Source organism: Raphanus sativus, chromosome 5 (assembly GCF_000801105.2).
Source record: "Raphanus sativus cultivar WK10039 chromosome 5, ASM80110v3, whole genome shotgun sequence".
Taxonomy (NCBI): Eukaryota; Viridiplantae; Streptophyta; class Magnoliopsida; order Brassicales; family Brassicaceae; genus Raphanus; species Raphanus sativus.
In genome coordinates, this window is record NC_079515.1 from 9,935,926 (window position 1) to 9,959,155 (window position 23,230).

The 23,230-nt window shown below is 35.5% G+C and overlaps 5 protein-coding genes and 1 pseudogene across 8 annotated transcripts; 4 read left to right on the forward strand and 2 right to left on the reverse strand.

Annotated features, from left to right (window-relative positions):
- Window positions 1-71: 71 nt before the first annotated feature.
- On the forward strand, window positions 72-1,574 carry LOC108834287 (uncharacterized). The gene is made up of 5 exons (XM_057010898.1): window positions 72-285; window positions 388-548; window positions 716-992; window positions 1,064-1,230; window positions 1,329-1,574. Exons 1-5 carry the CDS (start codon window positions 110-112, stop codon window positions 1,469-1,471), a joined length of 924 nt encoding a protein of 307 aa, XP_056866878.1. The 5' UTR covers window positions 72-109; the 3' UTR covers window positions 1,472-1,574.
- A 611-nt stretch (window positions 1,575-2,185) lies between these two features.
- LOC108834285 (uncharacterized) lies at window positions 2,186-5,379 on the forward strand (annotated as a pseudogene).
- A 394-nt stretch (window positions 5,380-5,773) lies between these two features.
- LOC108834288 (uncharacterized) lies at window positions 5,774-6,441 on the forward strand. Its single transcript, XM_018607631.2, has 2 exons — window positions 5,774-6,001; window positions 6,077-6,441. The coding sequence occupies exons 1-2, from the start codon at window positions 5,857-5,859 to the stop codon at window positions 6,337-6,339; spliced, it is 408 nt and encodes a 135-aa protein (XP_018463133.1). The 5' UTR covers window positions 5,774-5,856; the 3' UTR covers window positions 6,340-6,441.
- A 75-nt stretch (window positions 6,442-6,516) lies between these two features.
- On the reverse strand, window positions 6,517-7,622 carry LOC108860190 (transcription factor bHLH117). Its single transcript, XM_018634094.2, has one exon. The coding sequence runs from the start codon at window positions 7,388-7,390 to the stop codon at window positions 6,623-6,625; it is 768 nt and encodes a 255-aa protein (XP_018489596.1). The 5' UTR covers window positions 7,391-7,622; the 3' UTR covers window positions 6,517-6,622.
- Window positions 7,623-16,363: 8,741 nt separating this feature from the next.
- LOC108856662 (BTB/POZ domain-containing protein At3g22104) lies at window positions 16,364-19,395 on the forward strand. Of its 2 annotated transcripts, none has more exons than XM_018630515.2 (3): window positions 16,364-16,833; window positions 17,633-18,718; window positions 18,795-19,395. In XM_018630515.2, the coding sequence occupies exons 1-3, from the start codon at window positions 16,771-16,773 to the stop codon at window positions 19,146-19,148; spliced, it is 1,503 nt and encodes a 500-aa protein (XP_018486017.1). In that variant the 5' UTR covers window positions 16,364-16,770; the 3' UTR covers window positions 19,149-19,395. The 2 variants fall into 2 exon arrangements, with proteins under 2 accessions (XP_018486017.1, XP_018486018.1); XM_018630516.2 differs by lacking the exon at window positions 16,364-16,833 and adding an exon at window positions 16,900-17,538.
- A 376-nt stretch (window positions 19,396-19,771) lies between these two features.
- Window positions 19,772-21,354, reverse strand: LOC108856407 (proteasome subunit alpha type-4-A). Of its 3 annotated transcripts, none has more exons than XM_018630192.2 (2): window positions 21,194-21,354; window positions 19,772-20,694 (listed from the first exon to the last, which is right to left on the reverse strand). In XM_018630192.2, the coding sequence occupies exon 2, from the start codon at window positions 20,678-20,680 to the stop codon at window positions 19,928-19,930; it is 753 nt and encodes a 250-aa protein (XP_018485694.1). In that variant the 5' UTR covers window positions 20,681-20,694; window positions 21,194-21,354; the 3' UTR covers window positions 19,772-19,927. The 3 variants fall into 3 exon arrangements, with proteins under 3 accessions (XP_018485694.1, XP_018485696.1, XP_056867323.1); XM_018630194.2 differs by having other exon boundaries at window positions 19,772-20,690; window positions 21,194-21,353; XM_057011343.1 differs by having other exon boundaries at window positions 21,189-21,298.
- Between the last annotated feature and the right edge of the window lie 1,876 nt (window positions 21,355-23,230).

Sequence of the window (23,230 nt, forward strand, 5' to 3'; positions counted from 1 at the left end):
CGATTAATCTTTTTCACTTAATATAAAACGAACAATGATGGATCATAAAATTTGCCTTCCTGTTATATCTACTCTTTCTCTGCATATCTCTCTCATAAGCTGCAACAGAATGTTGAAAACAGAGAAGTCATGCGTCGCTTCAGATTCTACCATTACTACCAAGTTTGGAGTTCGTCCTCCTTCTACCTATTCCATGAAGATCCAAAGCCTCTCTCAACTCAAAACTCTCTTCTCTGGTACTGACGGATACAAGTCCCGTACCTTCTCTTCCGGCAAATACAACTGGTAATTTAGTCTTGGTAATTTGATGATATAATACAAATATCTTCTTAGAAAAGTAACTTTTTATGATGTAAACTAAATTTTTCATACTTGTTCTGATATCAGGAGATTGGTTATATATCCAAACGGAAACGAGAAAGACAACGGGACAAGGTTTATTTCAGTGTATGTTGAATTAGATAGTACAGCTCTAGAGTCCACGGTCTTGGCATATCTCACCTTCTTCGTCTACAACAAGAAAGAAAACAAATACTTTACTATTCAAGGTTCTTACCTCCATACCAATTCTCTCTCTCTCTCTCTCTCTCTCTCTCTCTCTCTCTCTCTCTCTCTCTCTATATATATATATATATATATATATATATAATATATAATATATATGTATTTAATTGTGTATATGTCTATTGATGAATTATATATGTATAACATCCAGATACTGAAGGGAAGCAGTTCAATGCATTAAGACCGGTGTGGGGGTTTCCGCGAGTACTTCTGCTTGATACATTCAGTGATCCTAAAAACGGATATGTCTTTGATGGAGATCAGTGTGAGTTTGGTGTTGATGTGATGGTTCCACTTACCAATTGGGAAGTTGTCTCCTTTACTCAGAAACCCTCCAATCCAAAGTTCTATTTGACGATCGAAAAATTCTCTAAGTTGAAAGAGCACTGCTACGTATCAAGCAAGTTCTTAATAGAAGGAAGGAATTGGTGAGTAATGACAAGTAGGTTTATGTAACACATTGCTTTATGTTTTAACAATGTATAATGTTTTTGTATAGGGTGATTAAGCTGTATCCTAAAGGCTACAACGCTACATGTTCCACATGGTTGTCCCTCTTTTTGCATTTAGCCGAGGGTGAAATAATGAAGACAGGTGAGGAGATTTATATGCAGTGTGATGTGCGAATTCTCGACCCGTTTGGATGTAACCACGTGACTCGGAAGCGTAAGTTAACGTTCTTTTTACCTAGTTACCTGTTAATACTATTATATGCTCTGTGATATTATATTCATCAGAGATTACATTTTTTTCTCTTATTGCAGTTAATGATAATATCTCGAACAAAGGTCGGGGTTGCCTTGAACTTATGTCGTTGGCTAAACTTGCGAATGCTTATTTGGACAAACAAGACTCTTTGAAAGCAGAGATCGAATTTGATGTTGTTTCTACCACCAAATACTCATGAAGATTTACAACACACCATTTAGTTATCATTATCAGTCTTTTTTTTTTAATTTACTTATGTTTTGTTTATTCAGATTCTAGTTTTTTTATATCTATTGTTTTAAAGAAAATATTACTGTCCCTATTTAGCTTTGTTTTTCTTCTCTTTTAAATATCATCAAAAGTACCTTTTTGTGGAGTAGTGCATTCCGGAGTGGTCGATTATCTTTGCGATCGATAAGATGATTCTAATAGTAATAGATATACTATGTGGAAGCACTTTACCCTAATGGTTAAGGCCTAAATGCTTCTACACACAGGTCTGGGGTTCGACTCCCAGGCTATGCAATTTATTGCATATTTTTTCAAATTCAGGTTTCAAGTCCCGGAAAGAGCGCGATTTATTAAAACAACTATGCAGATTATGGAAGTAAGGATTACATGCAACTATACATCTGGTCAGGTGTCTATGTAATGTTCCTAATAATACCAAAATCTAGGGTTTTTTCGGGGCGTATTGTTTCTCGGCCCATGAAACCAATTAAGGTAGGCTAGGGTTTAACTTGGTTTGCTGAAGAAACAAAGTCGGACACTTTGAAACAAACAAACACGCTAGGGTTCATCTTTCTTTCACTTAATATACAACGAATATCGAATAACGATTGATTATAATTTATAAACTTTGTCTTTTGTTATCATTGACTCACTCTCTTTCTCTCTGATAAGCTGCAACATAATGTTGAAAACCGAAAAGTCATGCGACGTATCAGATTCTACCATTACTAGCAAGTTTGGAGATCGTCCTCCTTATACCTATTCCACGAAGATTCAAAACCTCTCTCAACTCAAGACTTCCTTGTCTGGTTCTGATGTATACAAGTCCCGTACTTTCTCCTCAGGCAATACAACTGGTACGTAATTTAGTAAACTAATTGGGTATAATTTAAACATTTTTCTTCTCTTTAAAATAATTTTAAAAAAAGTTTCTTCTCATTAAAGTAACCTAGTTTTTTTGTGTAATATCAGGAGACTGGTTATATATCCAAAAGGGAACGAGAAGGACAACGGGGCAGGATTTATTTCACTGTATGTGGAAATAGATAGCAAAACACTAGAGTCCACTATCTTGGCATACCTCACCTTCTTCGTCTACAATAAGAAAGATAATAAATATCTAATCTATTAAAACTGAAGTACAAATCTAATCTATTAAAACTGAAGTACAAATTAAAACTGAAGTACAAATAGTACTTAACCCTAAATTTTTCACAAAAATTACAAATAAATGCCACTGAATTAAAACATATCCATTTTATATCTTAACTTACCAGGCCTAAAAATCTAACATGCATAAAACCAAATCAATCTAAAATCACGTGTTGGGTTATATAAAATGATACAGTTCAATTTGGTCTGCATAAATCAAAACAGATCATTTCAAAATTATTCTTCGGTTAAATTTTATCTCCAGAATCAAAACCAATATATACATAGTTTGGTTCACTACTTAAAAAGCAAAATGTGAAAATAATTAAGCATGGAATTACGAACTCCTCAGTTAAATTTGGTCTGCATAAATCAAAACAAGTGGATATTCTATTTTATTAAGCATGGAATTACGAATTCGTCGTTATGTGTTGCAATCCATAATTCGGTCACATTTTTGGTCTGCAGAATTAAACCCAAAACTGTTTCAATAGATTAGATATCTTCGACCAAATGGTGATCTGCAATTTTTTTTATCATTAGATATTACCGGTGCACTAAATCAAAACAAATTAAACTTCCTCGCTTACTAGGCTACTAGCATTGATAACATTCCTAAAAAGTTTCATATTATTACGCAATCATCTACAAATAGAACTAACACAATCTATATTTGAACTTGCAAATCAAGTTTGTCTTATCTTAGAAATAAGAATATTTTGTTTTCAAATACATATTAATTATTTCGAGTACGTATATTAATTATTTCCAATACATATATTCTCATTCAATACACCGAAAATCAAAATGGTAAAAATATCCTATTAAACCTAGGCTATCGAAAACCAACTCTGTATATATATACCTCCTCACTATTGTTTGAAACGTACGATATTTTACACAGAAAATTCCAAACATGTCTAAAATGAAAACTTCTGATCTTATCACAAAACTCCGACCTTAAAAAAACAATTGACGAGTTCAGGTCAAATACTTATATTCATGGAAGCAAAACAAACTTTTTGGAGGAGATAGCATTGAGTTGGTTTTTTTTTGTCTTTGAGTTGGTTTTAGCCAACCCAGTGGTAATGTTTCTTCATCACGTTTGCTTAGATTACATATCTTTCTTATACTAATGTCTACTATAAAAAGTATGACATTTAATTATTACATTTCTTTCACATTTTAAGTAGCTATGTGTGTTCTTAAAAAAAAACTTTTGGCTGCGTGTTTTCTAATGAATTACCAATTTTGCTTTTTGCAGGTTTGAAATACCCACTTCTAAGCTCTCGTGGAACAAAGCCTGGTGATTCAAATTCTTCTTTTTTTCTTGGAATATTATCTCAATTTACATGAACATTTTTTTTACCGAACGTTATTTAAAATATATAAATTTTGTTTGATGTTTTGAATCAACATGTGGGTTCTCTTTGGTTATCTTAAGCTACTAACACAAACATAAAACCAAAGATCCATCACTAAGTCAAGTAACAATCAAACATATACCTAAATTGACAATCAATCATATGAAACAAAAATTAGAGTTTCACCATTATACAGTTAATATATATAATAAATTATATATATATTGGTTTAATAGATTAAAGTACATATGCATACATATAAACAAACAACTAAAAGAATTGTATATTTTAAGCAATAAATTACACCATATAAACAATTAAAATGTTTTGTGTAAACATGTCAACATGTAATATGGAAAATTTTATATATCTATAAAATTACAATTTATATAATTTAATCATTTTTAAAACAAAATAATACCCGCACGGGTGTGCGGGTCTAAAATCTAGTTTTACTATTCAAGGTGCTTACATCCCCCAATCTCTCTCTCTCTCTATATATATATATATAAAAATAAAGTTGTAAGTGTTATTGATGGATTATATATGTAACATCCAGATGTTGAAGGGAAGCAGTTCAATGCATTAAGATCAGTGCATGGGTTTACACAAGTACTGCCCCTTGATTACATTCAATGATTCGAAAAACGGTTATGTTTTTGATGAGATCAGTGTGAGTTTGGTGTTGATGTGATGGTACCACTTACCAATTGGGAAGTCGTCTCATTTACTCAGAAACCCTCCAATCCAAAGTTCTCTTGGACGGTCAACAAATTCTCTAAGTTGAAAGAGCATCGCTACGTATCAGACAAGTTCTTGATGGGAGGAAAGAACTGGTGAGTAATGATCAGTAGGTTTATATAACAATTTTGTGCCTAGAGTAACATGTATCACCATCAGATTGTCGGGCCTTGTCGTCAAATTATTATGGTTTTGTAGGGCCTTGTCGTTGTATCCCAAGGGCGTGATTACATCAGATTGCAAATCGATATCCATCTATCTTAAGTTAGCCGATAAAGAAACATTGAAGGAAGGTGAGCAGATCTACACCAAAGCGGATTTGCGAACTATCGACCCATTTGGATGCAATCACAAGAAAAGGCAGAGTAAGTCGCACATTAGTTACGCATTTGGATATGCGCAATCACGTACGTGACTGGATAAGAGTAGTTATTAATGATTTACATTCGGTTTAATTGCAGTTAACAGTGGGCAGGAGAGATCACACTTACTCAAAGGTTTGGGTTGGGTTGAATTTGTGTTTATGGCTGAACTTGAAAAGGCTTACTTGGATAAAGAGGGCTCACTGAAATTGGAGATCGAATTTGAAGCTATTTTTGCCACCACATACTCTCCATGAAGATCTAAAACACACACCATTTAGCTCTTTCATTAAATCAGTTATTTACTAATCTATGTTTTTTTAGGAAAAAAAAATCAGATTCTCATCTTGATTGTGTAGAATAATATTTTTAATTCTCTATAGTTTTGGCTTTTCTTTAGTATCATCAAGAAGACGTACGTCTTATATTGAGCTGCGCAGGTTTCGGTTTAATGTGGTTATTGGTTTTTAATTTTATTATTGTTGGTTCAAATCAGAACCGTCCCAATCAATGACAGCTGGACAAATTAACTTTTTTTTGTTTTCTTCACACTAAACCATTCATTGATTTAACTCCATGGTTAACTCCATGGTTAGTAACATGGACAAATTAACAAATCACAATTTAAATACATACTTATATGATATCCACTTTCTCTCCCCCATTGCTTCACTAGTATTTTCTCACTTCCTTCAAACTCTCTCTCTCTCTAGAAACCGTAATCTCTTCAGACGATGGCTGTTCCGGTTGTCGATCTCCTCAACAACTCCGATTCATCATCCGACGAAGACTTCAGCGAAGACTCCGAAAACTCTTATTCATCGGAGGACGAATCCATGGAAGACGAACCGTCCGAGTCGGAAATCACCACTGCAACAGGTTACTCATATCACTGATCTCTCGTTAATATTCTCAGCTTAATCCTCTCTCTCTGATTTCGTCTGCTGTTAACAGAAACCGAGACGAAGGAGGAGGAGGAGGAAGAAGAGGAGTTTTGGATAAAGTATCCTTATTTGAAGAGTTTTCTGAGCACCATTGTTGCTCAAGGTTTGATTCCAGAGTACTATGTTTACGAGAGAGCCAAGCTTATCGGGGAAGAGAAGGCCAAAGAGCTGAACGAAAGAGGCGAGGCTTTGTTTCTCAAGGAACTTGAAGCTTGCAAGGACAAGTGCGAGCTCGTTGCCTCTGCCATCATCGCTATGAAGTCCGTTAAATGATTTTTTTTTGTTTCTTGAAATCGTTGGGAACTTTTGTTTATGATATTGTGGATTGCTTTTGTACTCACTCAAAGTGGCTTATGATAAAATCGTTTTCTTTTAGTGTTCAAACTCCATTAAAACGCTATGTAGATTTTCTATTATCATTTAGCAAAAAATAAATAAACAGAGGATGAAGGGAAGAACATAGGATCAAACTCCATTAAAATGCTATTGTAGCTTTACTGTTACCATCATTTAGCAAAAGAAAAAAAAAAAACAGAGGAAGTAGGTTATCGCTTTTTCAGAAGTTTCTGGTGGATTCAGCCATCATCTGGAGGGAGAGAAGCTGTTCATAGGAGAAGACACAAACACCTTGCGTGTAGAGCACGTTTCGCGAGCCAGGAGAGTTGGCAATCACTTGAAGAAGCTGTTGTCTCGTCAGAGATTTGAGCAGACTGTTGCCTTCCCCTACTTCTTCTTCTTCTTCTTCTTCGGGTTTGGCTGGGTAGACGGAGTCGAGAGGCATCCAACGGAGAGAAGCGATCTGAGAGTGGAGAAAGGTGATGTACTTGTGCGTTTCCTCGAGAATCGCAGCCAAGCTCATCTTCTTCTCCCACGGCATGATCTTCTCCAAGGATCTGATTCTGTCCGACACCTTCCTCGCACCGTGAACAGGAGGCTGAGACGCTACAGATTTAGCGTTGTTGTTGACATGACGCTGACTGTTGTGTCTAGCCACTGAGGGGGGAGCGAGAGAGAGAGAGGGCGGCTCTTCCACGGATTTGAGATCTGGCAAGTGGAGAAACGGCGTGGCGGCTACGACGTCGTGGGAGAAGAGGTTCGACTCGGTGAGGTAGTCGCGAGTGAGGAGCGACAGAGACGAGTCTTGGTGAGTGTCGGAGAAGGTGATGAAGCCGCCGCCGTGAGGAGTGAAATCGGACTGAGGAAACGGAGGTAAGGATTCAATGTCGTCGTCGTAAGGATGATAATACTCCATGGGAGGAGGAGCGTACACTTGTGGAAGCGGCGGTAACTCGGAGAGCGCGTCGAATTCGTAACCGGACTCCATTGTCAGAGAGAAACAGAGGATGAAAAGGAAGATGACAACGTTGCTTGTGTTGATTGGGTGGATATTATACAAGAAAAAAGAGGAAAAGGAAATACTGACACGTGGATTTTATTGATTGGGTGGGGGAGAGAAGGCGGCGACGCGAGGAACGATGACGATTCTGTTATACGGACCCTCTGAGGTTATTGTCGACTGTTTGTTTATTTCTCTCTCTACCCAGGCAGTTTCATGCTTTGTACTGATTCAATCTCGACCGTTGGATTATCTCGTCGTTCAGATGCTTTGTAAAGGATATTTTGTTGGGTAGTGAAACATATTCTGATATACGGAGTGAGTTTGTTTGCTGCAATTGGGGGGCGTATTTGCTTTACACGTGTTCATCTACAAGCGTGACTGCCAAACTCTCTTTTTGCATCACTCTACTCGTGTGATAAGAGGTGCAACGAAATTGATCCAAAGCCATAAAATAAATTTCCCAAAAAGAGTTACTTATCCCGAAAAGGGCACCTGCTTAATGAAAGAGAAGGTTACCTTATGGAATGATTGTTTCTTGCTAACCACTGTAATGGTATATCCCTATCTACTGAATAGTGGACTAGATCGAGCATGCTCGCTGTCAAATCCTCTTGGGGATTTTCTTAAAGTCACTTTGTTCCTATACAACGCCTTTTGAGGTTACAAATATATGTTTTCTTTAATTTCTGAAATAAAATTCCAGACCACTTCATTAAATTTGTTAGAGTTCTGAATCTGATCACTCTCTTATATATGACTTTTTTGCATGGTAAAACTTTCTAGAATGTAAATATATAAGTGTCATGCCTTAAACAAATGTTAGACCAATCCAGCTTCTGATTATAAAAATAATAGTTTGGGAACTTGGGAGAGTTTGTCGAACTTAAGGGGATAAGAAGGAGGATGTTCTCTTCAGTTCTTCAGTCTTTTAGTGTCTGTTGCGCACGAGCCCACTCGTGCACCCAAATACGAATTCACCTTCAAATACTTTTTTGCAACTTTGAGTTTGAATCCTAGAGACAGCTAGAAGGTTGTGTTATTGAGAAAAGAGCAGATTATGGGCGTGAATTGTAATCACACTTAACATGTTGGGTCTCAGGGCCAAGGCCCAGGTCGATTATGGGCTTACAGAACTTTTTGGTAAACAACAAATTATGTGAAATCATCTAGAGAAATTGCCAAAAATACCACTTTCATGATACCACTTTTTATATATACACTAATCAATTTTACCATTAAAAATTTAATAGGTAAAATACCATCATAACCCTAACTAATTTAACCTAAAGATATCTTCTTCTCCCTCTTTGACGAGTTCTCCGGTGCTGAGGAGTTCTCCGGCGAAATCGTGGTGAGTTTTACGGCGAGATCCGACGATGATGACGAGCTTAAACGAACAAGACAATCTCTATGACAAACGCTAACGGAGTCACCGGGTAATTGATGGTGATCGTTATCACTCTCTTCGCCGGACTCCATCACTTTCTATTATCCAGGTAGGCGTACTCTCTTTACGGGTAATCCTTGCCCAGTCAGCAGCAAAAGGATCTCTCTATCTATGTATCTCTGTATTATCTCTAAACCTATAGATGTTTATGAACCCTAATTAATCTTATCTACGTGTCAGAGTTCGTGGATTCTCCTTGATTCCTCTCCTCTATCGATCCAATTCCAACGCAATTGGAGCTCACAACGTTTCACTATCTCACAAGGTTCTCTGGTGGGAACCAAACGGATGGGTGTGACGTTTATGATATCGAGGACTGGTAGAAAGTTCCGGCCGAAGGTTTCGACTGAATCTGCTTCTTCTCCAGACTCTCCAGAATAGCTGAATCCGAAATCAATCGTTCCGCCAGCTAAATCAAAAGGTAAATGTATGTAAATCTGATTCTGGTTTTGGAAGTTGAGATCATCGTGAAGAAAAAAATCTGATTTTTTTTGAGGAATTGTGTGTTTTTTTTAGTTTCAGGCCATTGTTGGTGATGCTGCTTCTGGGTTCTCGGAGTCGTCTTTGTTTCATGTGTCTCCAGGTTAAGCTTCTTGACAGAGTCGTATGCTTTTTGCTGCACTCGAGCTATGTTTAAATTTGGGTGCTTTATTTGCAGATCATGAAGTTTCCTTTGTATTGAGTCTCTATCCGAATGGGTACTCCATTGGAAAACCCTCTGAGGTATCTATATACTCAGTAATATTATATAGTATGAGTTTGTTATCTTGTAGTTTCTCGTATTTGATTTTCTTATTTTTTGAGAACCAGGCTGTGCAGCAGACATCGTTTAGAGATGCTCCAAAGGTCTTGCATCCGTATGATAGAGCAGCAGAGGGTCTACTTTCGGTAAATATTTGTTCTTTTTATATATATAATTGGTGAATGATTACAAAGTACTTAGAAACTGAGTTTTGAGTTTGTATAGAGACACACTAGATCTTCTAACTGATTTCTTTTATAAACATTTATAAAGGGTTTATAAATTTTATTAACTTCTTTATAAGCCATCTTACAAATAATTAATAAACATTTATAAATGATTTACAAACTTTATAAATGATTTATAAACTTTGAACTGTTTGTTTATAAACTTTACAAAAGATTTATAAACTCTTATTAACCCTTATTGATTATTTACATATTCATTGGCTTTGTTGATTTTGATAGAACATTAGTTTGTTATGTGATCCATTGAGGTCTCTTTTAGGTGAAATAGCATCTGTTGAATCTGTGTCTGACCTTTAGAAGCTTATGTATGTTGCTGTTAAAAACAACGTGCATTTCTTTATGAATTCTTTATTTGGATGCAATCAGAAAGATGTATTGCCATGACTTGGATATTCTATTTATAATGCTAAAAGGTGGATGCTTTTCCAATGACCATGATTTTTGGGATGTGCTCTGTACTCCAGTAGTTTGTGAGTTTCTACAGGTTTCTCTGTGTTTTTTTCCGTAGTCTAATTCTGTTTCTGTTTGACGTGTGCAGCCGATGAAAACTTGCATCTTTACGGACTTCCAAACGGGTCATGGGAGGTCGATCTCCCTGTCGACGAGGTCCCTCCTGAGCTTCCTGAACCAGCTCTTGACATCAACTTCGCAAGGGATGGTATGGCAGAGAAAAACTGGGTTTCTCTGATTGCAGTTCACTCTGACTCTTGGCTCATCTCTGCTGCCTTTTACATTGCTTCATCCATTCTCCAAGTGCCTGAGCTTGTTTCATCTTTTCAGGTGTGTAAATGAAGCTTTCTCTTTGTCTTCTTGATTCAAAGATTGTTTAATTTTAACAGTTTATGTTGTGTGTTTGCAGCGGAGGCTTTGTAACTTTGTGGAGAAGTAAAAGCCATGAAAATGTTTGATCTGATCATCTGGTGTATCTTTATAAAGACATATAAATCTCTTGTAATTATTATTTATAAACTCTTATAAATGATATATTTGTTATACCAATTATGAACTTTTATAAAGCGATTTATAAAATAGTTATATAAAGCTCTTATAAACCCTTATAAGATGATATAAATCATTACAAAATTGATAAATGGTTTTATAAACCTTTATAAATAGTTATATAAATATTTAAATGGTTTTTTAGAAACCTTTATGTTTTTTTATAAACCTTATATAAACTCTTCAAACCCCATTAAAACCTTATATAAACCCTTAAAAATCTTATATAAATTACTTATAAACTTATTTAAATTATTTTGCAAACTCTTATAAATTATTTTACAAACTCTTGTAAATTGTTTTTATAAGTCTTTTTAAATTATTATAAACTCTTATAAATGATTAAGAGACTTTCTTGAAATCCAGATTTATATTTTATAAAGGTGTAAAAAAAATTGGAACAAATTGAACTTTTAGCAAATAACTGTATGATTAATGTTGTAGAGAGAAATTCAAACACAATACTGAATTGAACAACATTTAGAACATATTCCTTTTTTTTTAACACATTTAGAACATATTCCTATAAATTATTTTTATAAATATTTTATAAACTCTTATAAATTATTTACATACCTTTATAAATCCTAAAAAAAAAATTTATTAACTCTTATAACTTGTTTTTTTGTCAACAACTCTTATAACTTGTTTAATAAGCCTTTCTAAAGGGTTATAGACTCTTATAAATGATTTAAGTGATTCATAAACCAATAAACCTTATAAATTGTATACATGCCTCTTATATATAATTTATAAATTTACATAGCGTTTTTATAAACACTTATAAATGATTTATAGACTTTATTAATTGTTTTATAAACATTTATAAATGGATTAGAGACTCTTACAAATAATTTATAAGCCCCACACTTTGATACACAAGATTAAATTCATAAAAATAAAGAACACGTGCAGGCTGCATGCTTTATAAAGAGATAATGATATGTGGCAGATTCTAAGGCATATGCAGACAGGAAGCAAGGTTCCACCGCTTCAGAAATTTTACATACCTTTATAAATTGCTTTATAATCCTTTATAATGGTGTATAAACTTTATAAATTCTTTTTATAAATCCTTATAAATGATTTACATACTCTTATAAACCCTTATATATTATTATACAAACCATTTTAAATTGTTTTATAAGGCTTTCTAAATGGTTATAGGCTCTTTTAATTGATTTATAAACCTATGCAACTCTTATAATACCCCTTATCAATTGAATATAAGTTTTCATAAAGTTTTTTATAAACCCTTATTTATAGTATCCATACCCCTTATAAATTATTTATAAACTTTTATAATTTTTTTATAAACATTTATAAATGGTTTATAGATTTTATAACCATTTTCATATGTCTTTATTAATGGTTTATATACTCTTACAAATAATTTTACATACCTTACAAATAATGGTTTGTATAATTTACATACTCTTATAAACCCTTATAAGTTATTATACAAACCATTATAAATTGTTTTATAAGGCTTTCTAAATGGTTATAGACTCTTTTAGTTGATTTATAAATTGAATATAAGCTTTCATAAGTATACCTTCCTGAGATTGGTTGTGTTACTGTCAGTTACTCCATCGACACTGAAGTCGAGCTTGGTAACACTTCTTCTGGAAGGTATACTGAGAAGTTAAACTCAACATGGCTGAGAAATAAGAGGAACCGGAAGCTGTTGAAGTCTTGGCGATTCAAGTTCAAATTCAAGTCATTAGGGTACAATCTCTTGGCTATGGAAATCTCTGAGAGTGTTATAAGATATGTACGCAGCCAGTCTGATGTGGCGCACTCAGGCCCTTCATGGTTACAAGCCACATACAACTCGAAGCCTCTGGTTCCTCGTAACCCGCTTGGCTCACAAAGAGGATCAGAAGCCCCAATACTTTATGAATATTTACTTCTAAAGTTTTGTAAAGACTTATAAACTCTTATAAACGATTTATAAACTCTTGAAAAAGATTTATTAACTCTTATAAATTGTGTTATGAAAATATTAAACTCTTATAATTTTTTTATAAACCTTTCTATACAGATTCATAAACTTTTTTAAATATATTTATAAAATCTTATAAATGATTTATAAGTTCTTATAAATGGTTTTATAAACCCTTATAAGAGGTCTTATAAACCCTTATAAGAGGTCTTATAAACCCTTATAAGAGGTTTCTAACATGCAAGATAATATAGATCAGCTAGAGCCCAAGTTTAAATTTCATCCCATATATCAAAGTCAAGGTCTCTCAATAGAGTGTTGTAGTTAAACAAATCAACTGAATATTAATACAGAAACACAAAATCCTATTTTAATGTAACAAACACTTCCACGAGCTCCCTCCTCCTCCTCCGGGAGGACTCTTCTTGAATCTACTACCTTTCACTGCATTTGGAGTCAACAGATTGTGGTCTGGTGGAGAGTAGAGCTTAGAGTATCTCCCCCTTCTCGAGTCACCACCACCACCACGGAACGCAGGGCGTGATGGAGTGCTTATGTAAGAGGATGATCATTGACATAACATGTTCATGGAAATGCAACAAATGGGGATAGGTAGTAAACAGAACTACTCCATGTACAAAAACGAAAACTGCTTTCTTGGAGCAGAAAAAGAAGAAAACTTTGGTCGGATCAAGAGCTAATGACGCCACTGATGAGCCAATATCAAATGATTAACATCCACCACAACAATAGGTGTTACTACTTCAGAAATGGTAGACACATATAAAAACTTACATAACGGTTGAACTTCTCAACAGCAGTCTCAGCTTCTTCCACGGTACTCATTGTCACAAATCCGAACCCACGACTCTGGTCCGTCTCCTTATTGTAGATTACCTTCAACCACAAGAATCCAAAGAACACTTTAGGACAGATACAAATTCAATCCACACAATCCTGATCACTTCGATAGTAATCTCAAGCAATAGATAGATTCAAACACTTAAAAGCCACGAACTTTACTTTATCTCTCAACCAATTAAACAATGCACAATGTACACAAACGCATCAATCAAACAAGCATCAGAAGAAGGAAGCAGCAAAGTCATACTCACCTCAGCGATTTCAACAGTACCGGCTTGCTCAAAGAGCGTAGCCAAGGCTTGACTGTCAGCGTCCTAAGACAAGTTCCCGACGAAGAGCTTCGCTTCCTCCGGTGGCTCCTGAAAGTCACCTCCTTCGCTCACCAAATTTCTTCTGGTCAACGTCACCACTGAGAAGCTTCATTTAGCCACCACCACAGTCAAGCTTTTGATCGTGCTTGACTGAGAACTGGAAGACTAAGGTTTTGTCACTGGATTCGTCGATTTTGTCACTCCCGTCGGAGTCGTCGATTTCATCGTCGGAGTCGTCGATTTTGTCGCCGTGTGAGAGAGATGCCGGAACTCGACGGGAGGAGGAGAAGATGAATCGCGTCGAGAGAAAGAGAAACAGTTGGGAAAGGATAAGATATGGGGTACCATTGTAATTTGCTCATTAATAAAAAGTGTATTTGTAAAAATGTCTCTAGGGTGGTGGTAAAATTGAAAAGTGGTACCAAACAAAGTGTAGTTGTGAAATTTCCCCAATCATCTATCTATGAATAAGAAAACGAGGTTGTATTTTGGATAGGAAACAGTGTAAAGCTGAAGGAAGATGAAGCACTCACAGAAAGGTCGAAGCAATTCACTGTAAAACGTTGGTATTGACATTCACATTTGAAAAAAAAGTGTCCTCTAAATAGATTTTGTCATATTTGAAAACAGAATGCAAAACCTTTGACAATAAAAGTATAAAGAAGTATCAGACCTTCTGTTCAAAAAAGAAAAGAAGTATCAAACGTTCTTAAAACTAAGTAAACGACAAATGGAATGTTTTGTTACTAATTTGAATAGTGTGCACTTATACTATGCATAAGAAAGTATATGTTCAAAACTTTATGCAATTATGTTAGCAATGATCCTCCGTACGTTTCAGTATAAACTTGAACACAAAAAGCAGGAATCCCTCCAAAACAATTTCAAGCAAAAAGTAGGAGATAAAATGACATGACCCCCATATGGTCCAAATCTCCAAAAGTACCCAATGGACCGACGTGGCCACATTGCCCGAACGATATTTAGCTGTTAGCCTGTTAATGCAAGGATTCACCTGTTTAACTTGATAGCAAAATTGTCAGTTTTCGTTATATGCATCAGCAGTCTTGTAAAGATAAACACAGACCATCCACCTATCATCTACTAATCAATATTTTAGATGCGTTAGATGATCAATACTATTGGGCCTTAGAATAGGTCAGAACCGCTACTATCTGTTAATAGTTAAATACCTTATTATATGAGGGGTAAAAGCATCTCAGTGAGCTCACGTGATCCCCGTTCCATGGCTTTTTTGTCCACCACGTTAGGGAGCTTTGGTGCATCAGCAGTTGAACACCTCACCACACACACAGTCACACTTTTGTTTATTTCTCTTTTCTGTTAAAAACACATCACACTTTATCTCTTCTGTTATAGCAGTGCCCTTTTTATTAAACAACTATATTTTCTTGTTATTTTTCTCGACCATCGAACGTAATAATACATCACTTGTAGTTTTCGAAATTGATATTATTTCTTCTTTGTCAACAATTGATACTATTTCTATATATCTATTAATCTATGATAGTTGATATTACATATATATCACAGTTACATGCATAATCATAAAAAAAAATTATTTATGATTATGTATTTTTCATAAATTTCATATTGGGTTGTATCCTTTTCGTGTATAGTCCATTATATAAAAGATCGTGATCTATATGGAATCTTTTTAGGCATTGAATAGTCTTATATCTCATAGATAAGATAAGAGCATCTATAAAGATCAAATCTCTTCATTAGTGGACTATCTTTCGTATAAAAATAGTAATCTTGCATGAAAACATTTTTTGTCTTGTACTTGTTGAAACCTTAGATTTAAAATTATTTTGTCATATTGAAACAGTATTTTTACTGTATTAGTAAAAAAGAAAAACATTTACATGATTTAATCTTTCGCTAAATTAATAACATTTATTACAAGGTTAAGGTCGTAACTTCTTGGTTACAAAGAGAAATTGTTTTATTTTAACGACTCGTGCTAGTTAAGTTTGGTCTACGGTCCACGAGATGCAACTATCCAGAATAATTAGTAAACTTAATTAGCATGATGAGAAAAAGAGAGGAACATGGCCTAGAAAGCTTCACCCATTTGGCTTATAGTAATCATAATTACCTGGAAAATAAATGATTAATTACTGATTGATCAGCTGATCAAAAGGGTAAATGTGTTGTCATAACCCTTACCAATAAAGTAACAATATATCTATACGAAACTACTTTTATATTACTGTAACAAAATATCATCTCTTTTTAATTGTTTTTTAGTAAGAATGTCACGGATAATAGGTCCTCTCTCTCTCTCTCTCTCTCTCTCTCTCTCTCTCTCTCTCTCTCTCTCTCTCTCTCTCTCTCTTTTCTCATTTGTTTCTTTGCATATTAATATCACACACAATATACAGTAAAGAGTAGAGTGACGTTTGTTTGGACACGCCTTTGTTGCTTGGTCCCTTTATCTTTCTCTAAAATTTCCATCTCTCCCATGAACATATGAAAAAACACCAAACCCACCACTAGTTAGTTGTTGGTGCTTCACCAATTGACTTGACAGACATAAAAGAAGAGAAAGTCTTTACTTATAGATCTGACAATCAGAAAACCAACAAAAGTTTCTTGCTCCTTTGCTCTTTGTCTTCTTTCTCTTCTCAGCATAACTCCACATCTTCTCTCTCTTTTACCACAATCTCTTTTCTCTTTTCCTTTTGGGCAAAAATCAAGAAACAGAGAGAGAGAGAGAGAATCTTGTTATCTAGGTGGGTTCTTGTTTTTGGGTGTTACCTTACTTTCTTTCTCTTTTTTAGCTATGGAATCTTGCTCTGTTCTTGAAGTAGACATCAACGGAGAAGAAACTATCTTTCTCAATAAGGTAATAACTCTTACTCTTTCAAGACTCCACACAGCTAAAACTAGGCTGAAAATCCAAACTTTTAACCATTTCTCAATGTTTAATTTCACTTTTTTCATCTGGGTCTTTCCAAATTTTCTTATAGTCCTTTGTTTTCATACCTTGGATGTTAATTTTGTAATAAATAGTCATTTGGGTTCCAATTTCTTCATAAAAACTGTAATTTTAATTTATTTATATTATTTCCTCTGATAAGTTTTTTTGGTTATATGATAATGTTACGGCTCACGTATGGTCTGTGACCCTGCTACATTCAGCATTTAATGTTCTATCACAGAATTACCTTAAAATGAGGGCACAAAAGCTTCTTTTTCTCTTCTTGTTAAAACAAATAACTAATTCAGAACCTGTAACTGATTGTGTCTTGTAAGAGTGATGAAGCAGATGTCTCAGTCACCATTTATTGCATGTTTTGTTCTATACCTTTCCTTTGACTTTCTCTGCAAACAAACAAAATCTTGCCCATTAATAGGAAAGATAACTCTTTTAATAAGAGGTTAAGAAGTTGCTCTCTCCTTTGCAATTTGCTTGGACACTATTCACTTCCCTTTTGTTCTCACTTAGCTGTGACACAGAGACCATTGTGTAGTTAGATATTCAATTTCCTTTATTGTCTTGTAATAAGTGTTCATCATTGTATATTGCCTTTATTCCTTCATAAAAACGGTAACATGGCATTAAAGTTTAAACTTTTTTTCATGTGGGGGTCTTTCAAGATTCACTCAATGACTTTTTTGAGTTTGGTTATTGTTGATTTCAGCAAATCATATGCAAATATTCTGGAACACTGAGGAAACTGCTTGGGAAGTCTACATGTTCTTCCAGTGGTAACCTCAAGGTGATCTTCAATGACTTCCCTGGTGGAGCCGAAAGTTTTGAGCTTTTATCAAGATTCTGCTACAACAACTGTGAATGGACTGTGATGCCTTCAAATGTAGTGTTCTTGCATTGTGCTGCTAAGTTCATGGAAGTCAATAAAGTCTTGGTACAAACTGAGAAGTGTATGGAGGAGATTCGGTATTGGGCTTGGCCAGAGGTTCTTCTTGGTTTGAAACAGTGTCAAGTTCTTGAATCCTCTGAGGCTGAGTCTTTAGCCGTTAAGTTGATGGATGCGCTGGTGGAGAAACTGTGTTTAGCCATTGAAGCGAGTCCCTCTAGTGCTGCTTGCTCGCCTTCACCAGATAGCAGCTTGTTTCGGTTCTCTTGTGACAGTAAAAGCACGGAGAGTTTCAAGAACAGCTCTTCTCGGATAACATGGTGGTTCGATGAGGTTCTTGTTCTAAGTCCCTGTTTGGTTAAAACGTTCTTGAAGCTGATGGTGCTGAGGAAGTTCGATAACGTTACCATCACTAGGTTCTTGTTCTATTACCAGAAGGTCAAGTTCTGTTCTGCCTCATCAAATGAGAAAAGAGAGATTCTTGAAACGACCATTGATACTCTCTACGTGTTGGACCGAAGCTGTGTTCCTTACAAGAGTCTTTTCGGTGTTTTGAGGCTTGCTCTTGGGTTAAACATAAACAAAAGTGGTATGAACAAACTTGAGGTTATGATTGGTCAGCAACTGGAACAAGCAACACTTGACAATCTTCTTGTTCCATCTCCAGTGAAGTCTAGTCACTTGTACTATGTGAATCTTGTTCTTAGATTCGCAAAAGCTTTTCTTGACGGAGGAAAAAAAGGATCACAGGTGAAGAAAGTGGCGAGGTTGATTGATCAGTACATTGCTGAAGTAGCACCTGATCCTTGCTTGAAACCTTCAAAGTTTCTGTCTCTCCTCACACTCGTTCCAGACTCAGCTAGAGAGTCTCATGAAGATATCTACCGTGCCATTGATATGTATCTCGAGGTACGTTTCAAGAATCATCTTAAAACTTGAACATGTAATAATGAAAGTCTTACAAAAACTTCTTTGGCTCGTTCAGGCTCATGCAGGATTAACCAATGGTGAAAGACTCAGCTTGATAAGAGCTTTGAGTTACGAGAAGCTTTCAGTCCAATCAAGAGCACATATGTCGCGTAACACCAAGTTTCAGGAGACTGAGACATTAGATGATGAGCAGCAACATGAACAGAAGCAGCTCATACTGCGAGTGGAGAAGGTTGAGACTTCAGGAGAGAATGAGAAGTTGAAAGAGCATATAGAAGGGATACAGTGGAGAGTAATGGAGTTGGAGAGAGCGTGTTTGAAAATGCAGACTCAGATGGAAGTTATCAAGAAGAGAACCAAGAGCAATAGCAGAGGAAGTAACAGGTCTCTTCCAAAGCTCTGTTCTTGATTAGTGTTGAGAACTGAAGCTGTAGCGTTTTAGCTTACTACAACTGATATTTGTACATATAAGAGTGATAAAGAGAGACCATAAGAAGTCGGATTGTAATCACAATTTGTTTCTTATGTTTTCAAAGTATTTTATAGTATTTTCTTTATCTTATTTTTGCTTGCAGTCATAAAAAAGTTGTAAGAAAAAGTTAATATAAGATCATTTTAATGAAGAGATCTTTGTGTCTTCATGATACAAACTTGAATGTTGTAAGTTTTTTTTGTGAAAAGAGATACCAAGAATGTAGACAAGAAACAAGAACTGTGAGTATATAATGTTCTTCCTTTAATGCCACTCTTTTGTAGTTTCAAGATTCTGAAAAAAATAAAAAAATAAACAGATCTTTTGGACGAAAACAAAACTTGATTTTAACAGCTGAGACCGAGGAGAGTCATTGCCGTTACGTGTAAAACTCTTCACGACAAGAATAATGCTTCATGTTCAAGTAATGAATTGAATTAAACTCAGAATATGTATATGAATTTAAAAAAAAAACTAACTTTATGCTTTGAACATCTATGCATATGCGTAAAGATCTCTCTATGTTTCTACTCTTTCTTCCACACAATGCAAGATCTCAATTACGAAATAAAAATTGTAACTCAAAGTACCTTCAGATCAAATTCTCATGAAATTCCAGTTTCATCCCCACATCAAACTAAAACCGAAAGTTTTAAAACAGAGAACTAACAAGATAGCTAAAAGGAGATGAGACAACAGGGACATAGTTTCTGTGCTCAGGATGATTCAGCAGCAGGTTGAGTCACACCGTGCTTCAGCAACAGCTTGGTGAGCGAGTCAGGAGAGTGAACATGGTACTTAACACTCCCCGATGGAGTCAAAAACACCTCAGCAAGCTCAAGCTTCTCGGACGTCAAACTCGTGCTGTCCATAGTCTTGCTCAAAACCTTCAACGCAAGCTCTACCGCCTCTTCTCTGGTCGCATCCTCCTTGTAGTCCTGTTTCAGAATAGACTGAGCAGCCTGATTGTTAGCCCCAACGGCTGCAGCTTTCCAACCACCATAGTTCCCACTCGGGTCACTCATATACAACTGAAACCCATGGTTCTTATCCCACCCCGCAAAGAGAAACGACACTCCAAAAGGACGAAGACCACCGAACTGCGTGTACCCTTGTTTGGTATCGCAGAGAGACTGAACAAGCTGCTCCACGGGCATGGGCTCTTGGTACATGAAGGTGTAGCGCTGGGCTTGGACACGAGCCGTGTTGATGAGTATGTTAGCATCGGACATGATACCGGCGACGGCGCAGGCGACGTGGTCGTCGATCTTGTACATTTTCTCGGAGGAGGTGGAGGTTTGGAGAAGCTTGGAGGTGACTTTCTTCTCGCCGATCAAGACGACGCCGTCTTTGGATAAGATACCGATGGCGGAACCGGCGTTTCCGATGGCCTCCATGGCGTACTCGACTTGGTAGAGACGGCCTTCCGGGGAGAAGATCGTGGTGCGGCTATCGTATCTCCGAGACATGTTTTAAGAGCTACCTACACCCAATACAAAGAAAAGGATTTGTCTTTTTTAGTTGATAAATAGATTAAAAGATCAACTGATCAAACTCTCTTCTTACAAAGACTGAGCTAAAGCAAAGATTTATACACAGAGATAGATTGTCATAAAAGAAACATGATTGCTCATTATAACTGCTACATCTGAACTCAGTTTAACAATTAGGGTTTGGAGGCCCAATTAAATCCAGAATAGAAGCTAAGGCTCTAATGTAGAAAAAGGAGAATTAATCTCTCTGTTGCTTTTGAGATGGAGAAACGAAATCAATCACGATTGTGAAAATTCACTAACAAAACCTTTAGCTAGTATGTATACAATAATCACTTGATGATGATGCCTCTATGTAAGATAGTTACATCAACCAGATTCGCAATCTAGCTAGGGTTTATCGAAATTAGTAACTGCGCTAATCCAGCACGAGAAACGAAAATAATGCGATTCAGAAACCAAACGATCGAGAGAAAAAACAAACTTTACCCGAAAGGAAGGACTTTGATTTTGATATCTTCTTGGCTGAGAAATTTTCTCGACAGTCGACCCCAAGATGTTGTGTGTGAACTTGTTGGACAAGACAGAAGAGAGAGAGAGAGAGAGAGAGAGAGAGAAAAGAACTTTCTGGATCGGGCCTTTGATTTTCCAAACATGTACCTATCGTAAAACTAAGCCCAATAGAAGATCATATCAACTACCAACCGTTTGTATTCTTCTTCTTTCTTGACATCATTCTTTTTTTCTGCTAAAATCCATCATTTTATTCTTTTCTTTTTATATAACTCAAGTTTCAAATATCTCTAGAGTCACAACTAATATGTTAAAACTCGAAATAATTGATGTAAAAAGAAAACTCCAGTTAAAACAACTTAGGAAACACATGGCACTTAGAGCATGATTAATGGGAGGAGACCCATTTGGAATTATTAGATCATTTCTAATGTATTTTTCTATTTTCACATCTAAAATAGAAGAACTTTATAATAGATGTGAGATATATTTCAATGTATTTTTTAAAAATAACAATTTTTATATATAAAGTAAAATAAAAGAATGTTATTTCTTACTATAAAAAATAGATCTCTTTTATAGAAGAAGAAATAAGAGGCGCTTACAAAAATAGACGCTTTGTGAATTTGTTTCTCGGTAATACATTTTATGGAATTGGCATACACTGTCGAGACAGCTGTCCTTTTTTTGCCAGAGATACCCTTACCTAGAGTAACGAGACACTTTGCTTTTTAAGTAGTGGTTACTTCCTTTGTAACTAGTTCACCAATCAGAAAATCATTTTCAAGTTCAAATTTAGTGTGGATACATTATCATGGACATCATATACATTGACTATAGTACATCTTACATCTGGTGAATCAGAAACAAAATCACTTAAGCAAATTAAAGAGCATTGCTAGGAAAATACTTACACAATCATATGAAAAAATTGATGGGAAAAATCAAAACCGTGCTGATTTGTTTCATTCGAACCGTCACAACACTTTCCGTGAAGTGTCCAGATCGTTTAGATCTGAAACATACATATTCTCACCAATCACCTTCTCCCAAAGATTTGGCTTTCAAAATCTGGAAAACCACAGCCACAACACCCACTATCCACGAAGAGATAAAAGACTTAGATCTAGTGCAGCTACCTCACGTCTTCAACCTTTATATTCACATCCACCATCACAGCATCCACCACCACAGCATCCATCAACACAGCATCCACATCCACCACCACCTTCATCACCTCACGTTTTCCATCTCCGTATCCACATCCACCACCACATCATTCACCACCACTACAAGAAAATACCTCTATTGCAACATAAAACTTGTAACATCCATTTTTGTTATTAATTTGTTATGATTATTGCAATATTTTTGCAATAATAAATATTTGTTACAGTTTCATTACAAATTTATTACAAAATAACGACTATAACAGATGTTGCATATTTTCGTTACTAAATTGCAACCTATTGCAATATAAAAAAATAACTTGCAAATTTTCGCAAGAAACTTTCAATACTTTTGAATTATTGCTAATTTGCAAAAAAAAATATAAAAAATATGTGGCAAAAAATGTGACTGATTATATTTTTTTATTATATGTTCTTTAATAGAAAAGGTTAAAAAAAATTCGTATGTTAAGTACAAAGATATGGATCGAACAGAACTGCTCGTGTGAAGAAAGATCTAATCTTGGTAGTACCCACCTGACTTTATCTCTATTATTACTCGAGGATGATTAATATAATCAACACAGAGTAGATTAAAAACTTAAAAATTGTGAATCTAAATCTAAACCATTTACTGTGACCATTTCAATTTGCTAATATTTATATTAACATTTCCCAACATGGTAGTGATTCTCGTGTTTGACAAATTAACACAAACCGGACGCGTTTGGTCAAAAACCAATTAATCTGTTGCAAACCGGGTTTCTTTTGGGTTTGAAAACACGTATTTGGACAAAGAAAAAATGGCTTCTCGCTGTGATCTGCGTCTTGTCTCTCTTCTTTC